This window comes from Botryllus schlosseri, chromosome 15 (genome assembly GCF_051294905.1).
Source record: "Botryllus schlosseri isolate E-star chromosome 15, Bs_hap1, whole genome shotgun sequence".
NCBI classification, from domain to species: Eukaryota; Metazoa; Chordata; class Ascidiacea; order Stolidobranchia; family Styelidae; genus Botryllus; species Botryllus schlosseri.
The window spans coordinates 4235905-4245442 of NC_137250.1; the positions used below are offsets into that span (position 1 = coordinate 4235905).

Here is a 9538-nt window from a genome sequence, read left to right on the forward strand (position 1 = left end):
GCCCGTCCCACAGTTTGAGAACCACTGGTCTGGAACAAATCTTAACCAATAGTAAGCTGACCGTCAACACATGACATCAAGGCTAAATGAAATCGTGCTCGACATTACAAATTTTACTTGCTCTTATGATGTCTAACACTAACTTTTAACATCACTCTCACCTTGGATTTTTTCGCAGTGGTGGCTTGCGCGGTCGGGCGACTTTTCTCTCTTGCGGAACCGAAGACTCCGCGACTTCCTCGTCAGAGGAAGAAGGAAACTTCCGCGCCCTGTTTGATTATAGCAGGTTAAAAGTGAGCCGAACGGAAACGTTAAAGCAAATCTGTTCAATAAATCGTAAGTAGGGCGATTTCTTTTGACATGTCAAAAAAGGTAAAATTAGGTCAAAATTGTAACGTTAGGTCAACAAAATGTCTAACTTGTTTACAAAGTTGAACGTTTTTGCAACCTGAATTTCCTTTGTATCATAGATTTTGCAGTCAGTGAACTTATCGTCTGACATTTTACATTTTTTCAGCCTACTTTATAGGCTTACCATTATTGACGGCAGATTTTCTGTTCATTGTGAATCATAAACATTCAAATGAAACAAATAGGTTAACATAGTGTTATGCTCAACTTACAGCAATATCATATCTGAAGCAAAACTACGTGGGCATAGTATGGTTCATATATCAAGAAGCGTACGATGGAAAATTGTGATGTAGACACCATTGCCAAAATGAAGCAACACGCTTTGTCTCCAGCAGTGTACGCACAACTTTAGCTTTGCAAGCTACTTTCCAAGGCCAGACACTTTCCATCCGAGAATGCAAGAAAGTATCTTTCGCTGTACTACATTCAATTACTTCTACCATAATGCGTGATATATCTACTAGAATTCTTCATAGAGCGAGAATTTGTTGAAATGAAATTTTTTCATGTAAAAATTCGAACATAATGTGAGAAATCACCTAATTTGCATACGTTAGGTAAGATATGATCAAAACTATGATTGTTAACGTCAAAAAAATGTCAAAATTTTGATTTGTCGCCCTAATCATGACTTAATTGCCTTGGGCAGATGAAAATATATAAATGAACAATTATTTCGACTAAATAACTCTTACAGAGTCTAATACCAAGTTTTCAACATCACTCTTACCTTGGATTTTCTGGCACTGGCGGCTTGAGCGGACCGCTGACTTTGGTCAGTGGTGGAACCATGGACTCTGCGACTTCCTCTGCAGAGGTAGGAGGAGCTTTCTGTACCCTGTTTAATGATAGCAGGTTAAAAACGAACCAACCAGAAACGTAAAGGGAAAATTGCCTCTATAGTACGCAAAACTATCGATAGCATGACTGGATGGTGATGACGATGATTTGATGTCTCCAATCTGAATGGAGTCATTTTTTAATGATTTGATGTAGTAGTGATATGCGATTGTTTAAACACCTCAATTCATATGCTCATTGCCTGTAAAGGTGATTTGCCGATGATAATTATAGTTCTGATACTATTTTCCGAGGAGGAAGTTCGCTAGAACGAATCAAAAAATTTGAAACATGTATTACAGATCTACACACATTGGTGGAACAGAGATAGATGTGAAGTCGGGAATCAATCACAGCATTTTCACCTCCTAAGATGAGGCATTGTCAAAAATAATTGTATTTCAAATTATCTTACTCTTTCAAGAAATGGCCAAGATCTATTTAGAGATACAAACAGCAACCGCCTATTATTGACTATCTATTTAATTTATAACTTATTCCAGTGGTCAATGAGAGCCACAGGAAGGCGAACTTGAGCAACAGTGAGGAACCACTGATGTCGGCGAATATATTAAAACTGTACATCAGCTGTTCCCCGCGGGCGATTGCCACCTTCGGGACTCTCAATCTACCTCCAGGGTTGAGGAACTGGGTGTGGTTCTACTGTTTCACAATAGACGGAAATTGGAATCACTTAATTCACATTCATTCACAAATTGAATTGAATTCGAACATAGACAGAAATACAAAAAAATCAAATTCCGTCTATTAAATCTGAGTTCAAATAAAAAACATGAGATTTGAAAATGTCAATACGCAAAGTTTGGCTCGTTTTGCACTGTATAGTTCTTATTTAGCATTGTCAGGTAGACAGATATTGCATTAGAATTAAAATTGATGGATACCAATTGAGAATTTCCACAAATTAGATTAGAATTAGATTACTGGCATTTCGCGCCAAATCAATGACAGACAGACAGACAGACAGAAGTTTATTTTCATGTGTAAGAAAGTAATGCTGTGAAATGGTGGCCAGCGATACGACCTTCAGGCCTTCAAGTCAGCTGGTCACCTCATACATTCAACAGACAGTCATATATAGGTCAACATGCAATACCAATTACATATAACCCATATATGTATATCTATAATTAATGATTTGGCATATCACTGCTGTCAATCTAGCTATATAATAACAAGTAACTAAACAGTTGGTAAAATAACAAGTAAACAATACAAACGGTACCAAACTCTCAATGGTATGAGAATGAAGAAACTAAACAGTAGCCATAAGGTTATGATTGTAAGAGCTGCTTTTTATAATGATATTTAAATTCGTTAAAAGACATATTTTTCAATTCAGTTGGAATCTCACCCCATAGTTTTGGTCCTAAAAAGACAATAGATCTTTGAGCCATTGAAGACACACGTGGAATAAAATAGTTGTTAGAAGAAGCAGATCTGGTATTATAAGTATGGACGTCTTTTTGGAGAAATGAATGGTTTTCAAACATTTCAGGAAAATTCACGGAACGTTCCCTTGGCCTTGGCAATTATATAAATCAATCCGGGTCCCTCAATAAATCAACAAAAAACAACACAAAATACCTCGTTCTATTTTTTGGAGCGAATGCTAAAGATCAAGCAGTTTTTTCGCGACCAACTGGACCATGTTTGTTTTCATTTTGGACAACGCAAAACTTAAAATCCTAACATCATGAATCCCATTCAACCTGTTCAAATTCACAATTAATCATCCAGAACGCTGGTCCAATCCAAACTCTGAGCATAAAAAATTGAAACACTCATACCTCAAGTTCGCTTATCAATACCCTTCATTCATTCAATTCCCAAACTGTAATACACGATTCACGAACGAGTCAAAATTGTTACCAACAAGAGTTTTGGAAAATCAGTACGAGATTGCTTTGTATTCGTTGTGGTAAAATCATGAATTAAAGTGACATTTCCAGTTGAATAACCTCTGCACCAAAATTATTACACAGTGGAGCGATGTAATCCAACATTAACAGGCTGTTTCAATGCTTTGCACAAGTAGAATATGCAATTGTCGGTAAAGATTACATGTGGACCTCATATTTTGCCATTACGATCGCCAGCTAAAATTTTTCAACGACAACCTTTTTTGCATTTGAGCATTCTTTGGTTTTTTGAGCTTGGCCTTTCCACTGGGTAACCGAGTCCCGATGGTGTACGAGTCGTCAGTAAGAAAATAGCTGGAGGTGGACGATATAGTGTCTCCTGAAAAGATAAACATGTACTGTCCATCTGCCCAAGATCTGGAAGGGTATAGCAACGTCAATTCATACACACCTTCTCCCTCCTCTTCTGCAGACGTGCTGTGTTGCTCCACGTGGCGATCGAGTGGGATCGCAGGCACTGTCCTGGAACTGTTTGATAATTAGCAGGTTAAAATCGATTCGAAACGAAACATAAAGAACAAAAACACGTCACTAGAACTAGAAACAGCGGATATACAGAGCAGGCGGATGATGACAATGATTTGAGTCGAGTATTGAAAGATGATTATTTTGAGTACTTTGATAATTGCCAGTAAGAGTTACTTTGTCAACAAGAATTATAATTTTGATCGTTTATTCCGTTGTAGAAGCATCGAAAGCTCGATTGCCCGAATCTACGCACGTTGGCGGAACATAGAATTCTGTGCAGTCCAGAACAACACACGGCATTTTCACCTAGTGCAGACATACTTAGCTGGCAGTTGGATGCGGACGTTATCCGTCTTAGTATCCATAAGTAAAATATTCAGATTTGATAGACAGGCGGGTGAATTGACCTCCATTTTCTTAGTCACAACCACAATTTTGAAGTAAATTAACTTGAAAATGTACAAGAAACCCATTAACCAAGAGTATATCGCGCCAGATAACAAACAGACTTGTACAATCTACTCCATTTGCACCACTTAAACTGAAACTATTCACTTTTAGAAACAGAACTAGAATTACTCACTTTTCAAAACTCCTTAGAACTAAAATTAGAACCACTCACTTTTCGAAACACCCCAGAACTAGAACTACTCACTTTTTCAAACTCCTTGGAATCAGAACTACTTACTTTTCAAAATTCACAAATCGAAAACAAGATCTAGAACAACTCAAAACCAATTGTAAGCTGACCGCGAACACTTGACGCCTACGCTCAATGAAATTGGGCTCGAGACTACAAATTTTGCTTGCTCTTACGAAGTCTAACACGAACTTTTCAACATCACTCTGACCTTGGAATTTTTCGCAGTGGTTGCTTGCGCGGACTGTCGACTCTTCTCTCTTGTGGAACCGAGACCTCTGCGACTTCCTCGTCAGCGGGGGAAGGAGACTTCGGTGTTCTGTTTAATATTAGCAGGTGAAAAGCAAGCTTACCGGAAACGTCGTGTGATGAAATAGGCATAGCCAACACAATTGTGTTTCAAATTATCATAACCCTTCAAGAAATTGACAAGAACTGATCATAGAAATACACAGCAACCATTCATGACTATCCATTTTATTTCTGTAGGATTTTCAGTGGTCAATGAGAGCCGCAAAAAGGCGAGCTTAGACCGCGGTGGATTTTCACTAGGACAGGTTTTTGCAACTTTGATTTTTCATGCAACTCACTTTTTACTGGAAATACTTGGCCCTATTATGTAAATAGATCGCTTAATTATTTCACTGTCGTTTAAATTTGACGTACATTCAGGCTTGACCGACAAAAATTATATTTTCACGGGGTCAGTTTTTCAGGCTATTGATTTTGTTGAAGTAGGCAACACTGAGTTTGTTACAATGCTTTGGATATGGATCGGTTCGAGTATCTCATAACCTAATAATTTCAAGGAAAATGTCCGAAAATGCAACGTTTTAGTGCAACTTTTGTGAAAAATAAATGCGACTTTACACGGATCTGACTGCAACAAAAACTTGCACTGATGTTGGCGGATATGATGATGATCTACATCAGGTGTTCAAAGTTGGCGATTACCGCCTGCCGGCCTCTCAATCTACCATAAGGGTTGAGCAACTGGACTATTTTCGACTTGTTGACATTAGATTAATATTGAAATTACTATATTCCCGTTAATTCACGAATTGAATTAAATTTGGGCTTAGAATGAAACAACAAAAAAACAAGTTCTTTCCAAATTAAATCGGAGTTCGAATAAAAGGCATGAGATTTGAAAATGTCCATACGTCACCGTTGGCACGTTTCGCACTGCATAGATGTCTTGCAGCATTTTCAGGGAAGCCGGATATTACATTTGCACAAAAATTAGAGATTAAAGACATTTTACAAAACAGATTAGCATTAGATTACTTTCATTTCACTCTAAATCAGCGGTTCCCAAACTTTTCAGGAAAATTCACGAAAACGGCCATTATATAAATGACTCGGGGTCCCTTACCAAATCAACACAATATAACACATTGGATTATTTTGTGTGAATGCAGCAGTTGCAGCAGTCTTTTTTACCAAATCGGCCAAGTTTTTTTGTGTTTTGGACAGCGCAAACCTTAAAATTTCAACATTGTGAATCACATTCAGCCGGTTCAAATTCACAATGAATCTTCCGGAACGCTGGTCATAGGGTGATCATTGATCAACCTAACCTCTGGGCATAAAGAATTGAAACCACTCATACCTCTACAGCAGTGGTTCCCAACCTTTTTCGACCCATCGCCCCCTTTTCAAGGTCAACACCAATCATCGCCCCCCAAAATTTTGTGACCGGCGGGTTGACTAAAAAAAAAAAAAAAAAAAAGGTCATCTTTCTCCGCTCAGAGCTGCTAGGTGGATGGCTAAAAAAAAAAAAAAAAAAAAAAAAAAAGGTCAGCCGTTTTGACGCGTCATCGCCCCCCTATCGCCCCCTTCGCTATTTTCGCCCCCCGTCGCCCCCTTTGTCCATTTTCGCCCCCCTATCGCCCCCTTCGTCATTTTCGCCCCCCTAGATCGCCAAATCGCCCCCTGGGGGGCGATATCGCCCACGTTGGGAACCACTGCTCTACAGCATTGGTTCCCAACCTGTGGTACGCGTACCACTGGTGGTACGAGAAGATCTTGCTGGTGGTACGCGAGTAGATTCTGTTTGTTTTTTTTCGAAGGGAGTTATCAGTTCAGGTGGGGTTGATTTTGAGTTTTTCGAAGCCGTCGTTGTCGTGGGCAGGGGAAATCCCCCAATGATGGCCTATGAGGAAGAGATCTAGTCGTACAGCATTGGGGTTCTTACCTAATTCTGTTTTAATATATTTGGCCACAAGAATTCCAAATGGATCCACTACAGAAATGATACACTGTGCCTTAAGTCGGGTAGTATATTTTTACGGTGGAGACATTTTTGACCGCCATCGGCGCGCATAACTTATGTAGGTGGTACAAGAGCACTGCATAAAACCTCTAAATGGTATGTGGTTGGGAAAAGCTTGGGAACCACTGCTCTACAGGTTATCTTATCAATACCCTTTATTCATTCACTTCACCAGCAGTAATGTGCGATTCATAACGAGTGAAAATTGCTACCAACAAGAGTTTCGAAAAATCCATTTGCCATTATTTTGGAATCGCTGTAGTGAAATCATAAACTAAAGTGACATTTCAAGTTGAATAACCTCTGCACCAAAATAATTACACAACGGAGCGATGTAATACAGTATTAACGGGCTGTTTCAATACTTTGTACAAGTAGAATATGCAATTGTCGGTAGAGACTTCGTTTAGGCCTCAAATATCACTGTTACAATCGCCAGTTAAAATTTTTCAACAACCTTTTTTGCATCCCAGCATTCTTCTTCTTAGTCCCGATGGTATAGGAGTCGTCATTAAGGAAATAGCTGGAGGTGGACGATATAGTGTCTCCTGAAAAGATGAACATGTACTGTCAATCTGCCCAACATCTGGAAGGGTATAGCAAAGGCAATTCATGCACACCTTCTCCCTCCTCTTCTGCAGACGTGCTGTGTGGCTCCACGTGGCGCTGGAGTGGGATCGCAGGCGCTGTCCTGGAACTGTTTGTTAATTAGCAGGTTAAAATCGATTCGAAAAGAAACATAAAGTACAAAATGCATCCCTAGAACTGGAAATAGCGGATATACAAAGCAGGTAGATGATGACAATGATTTGAGTAATTATTCGAATGATTTGAGTCGAGTATTGAGAGATGATTATTTCGAGTACTTTGATAATTGCCAGTAAGAGTTACTATGTCGACGTGAATTATAATTTGGATAGTTTATTCCATTATGGAAGCGTCGAAACTTCGATTGTCCGAATCTACGCACGTTGGTGGAACAGAGATTTCTGTGAGCTCCAGAACGACACACGGCATTTTCACCGAGTGCTGACATACTCAATTGGCAGACTGCTGTGTTGGATCCGGAAGTAAAATCTTCGGATTTGATTGACGGGCGAGTGATTTGACCTTAGTTATGTTGACTTGCGCTAAGCGCGATTAAAATTTCAAGATTAAATTGACAGTGAATTCGTAATTGCCATTTGCATGTTGACGCCCGCCAACACATACTAACTGAATTAGGCGTCGACGGCCGCACAAATTCCCAGATACAGCCGGACGTTGCCCATCTCTGATCTAATAGTATACATATGGTATGTCATACGCCAAGTTTAAATCCGCATTCCAGTTGTTGAATCTTTATTATTTCTGAAAAAATTCCCCAAACTTGTTTGAAAATAGCAAAAAATATTGAACAGGACATCAATTTATTTCAAGGTAGATTGCACTAAGACTAATCCTAATGCAGGTAGTGACTACAGAGAGCACGGCGTTGTTCTGTACTGCCATGATAAATTTGATCAGTTTTGGAATTGAATAAATTGTTTTGATTTACGGTAGCCCAAGCGAGGGCGAAACCGGGCAACCTATATTGCAACTAAGTCTGTCTTAGGCAGTGCAGTTCACCAGCTATTACCAACAGCTACCCGGCGCTCCGAACTTTAGGCTACTGTCAAAGCTATGAATCAATGAATTACACATGGGAATTGCTCTAAATCTTCAAAGAAAATCAAAAATTTGCTCAAATGAAGTTGAAATCAGCCTATCCTCTATTGAGCGAGACTGCTGGAGTTTGAATTTGGCGAGCTTTCTTGAATACGAAATAAGTTTCATCTTCAACAATTGGCTTCTCAGAATGGTGGTGAAAAACATGTTTAGTCAGAATTCATACATACTTTGTCAATTTCTCGCGCCTCCCAGGTTGAAAACCACTGGTTTAGAGACAACGCTGTTAAGTGTATAATAGGGTTGTCCAAAATTTGGAAAATCTTACAAATCCTCCGTTGTAATGTCTTATTCTATAGACTATTGATAAAAAACGACAATGGGCCTAAAAGAAGCTCACAGGAAGGCCGTTAAGATTTCGTGCAAAGCGTTTGAAAGTAGCTGCCGAAGAATAGGCGTGTCACCGACCATAGAACGGTGAGAAGACTAGTAATCACGAAACCACGGCTCTTGATTGGCTAATCGGCTATTCTCCAATGACCACGACAGCAGCAGCTTGCTGATCAGCTGATCAAGGAGTCTGCTACCGGCGGCGATTCTGAAAGCGCATTGTATGTAGGTTGACATATAATGATTTAGGATTGATTCAGGGTGTGTTGAGGTACGAACTACATGATGAACAAACAACAGCTACTTCACAAAAACGTCTAAAGCATGGCCGCCTTATTGTAAAGGAGACTGCCGTAGCCGATATGCCTTGTTTTCAACAAGAGAAAACATAGGCGCTTATGCAAGTGGCGACGGATCCCTAGTTTCAGAAAGTAAGCCTATATATCATTATTGAATAGAGAGAGAGAGAGAGAGAGAGAGTCTTTATTTTCATCCAACCAAAATACATAACACACGGCAGTGATGGTGGTACAGAAAATATGCTTGCACAGTATTCGGTATTAGATAGGAATGATCGATAAGACCGTGAAGGTCATCTAGTCTGATCACACCAGCATCAAACAGGTACACTTGACTCTAAGCAGTCTGGCTGTAAAAAAGGTTACAGTCGTTAAAAAAATACAAATATAAAGCTTAACAATGAGACTATAATTTGTGTGATCTTATTGGACTCAGGTTGTAGTACATAGTTGAAGTTTTGAAAGCTCTAAGGATCGGCTGAATCAGTGAGTTAGGCTTAGCACTCATCAGATACTTACATCAAATTGTATTCAGATGCAAGTGTTGTCAAATTCCTTAATGATGACGCAGCAAAGAGGTGTAGAAGTAATCACATACTATGTTGGATATGATATGTCAAAG

The 9538-nt window shown here is 39.3% G+C and overlaps 1 protein-coding gene and 1 long non-coding RNA gene across 2 annotated transcripts; both read right to left on the reverse strand.

Moving 5' to 3' along the window:
- Positions 1-104: 104 nt before the first annotated feature.
- LOC145457885 (uncharacterized) lies at positions 105-1307 on the reverse strand. Its single transcript, XR_013920997.1, has 2 exons — positions 1145-1307; positions 105-269 (listed from the first exon to the last, which is right to left on the reverse strand). It is a non-coding gene; the product is annotated as an uncharacterized LOC145457885 (long non-coding RNA).
- Positions 1308-3361: 2054 nt separating this feature from the next.
- LOC145457578 (uncharacterized) lies at positions 3362-5319 on the reverse strand. The gene is made up of 3 exons (XM_080335798.1): positions 4517-5319; positions 3589-3665; positions 3362-3516 (listed from the first exon to the last, which is right to left on the reverse strand). Exons 1-3 carry the CDS (start codon positions 4684-4686, stop codon positions 3362-3364), a joined length of 402 nt encoding a protein of 133 aa, XP_080191924.1. The 5' UTR covers positions 4687-5319.
- Between the last annotated feature and the right edge of the window lie 4219 nt (positions 5320-9538).

What these genes read in the sequence shown, in the direction of transcription:
- LOC145457578 (XM_080335798.1), bottom strand. Translation starts at nt 4,686, where the DNA reads ATGCCTATTTCATCACACGACGTTTCCGGTAAGCTTGCTTTTCACCTG. An exon ending in CCACTGCGAAAAATTCCAAG is followed by an intron (nt 3,666 to 4,516) that starts GTCAGAGTGATG and finishes ATTATCAAACAG; the next exon opens with TTCCAGGACAGTGCCTGCGA. An exon ending in TGCAGAAGAGGAGGGAGAAG is followed by an intron (nt 3,517 to 3,588) that starts GTGTGTATGAAT and finishes TTATCTTTTCAG; the next exon opens with GAGACACTATATCGTCCACC.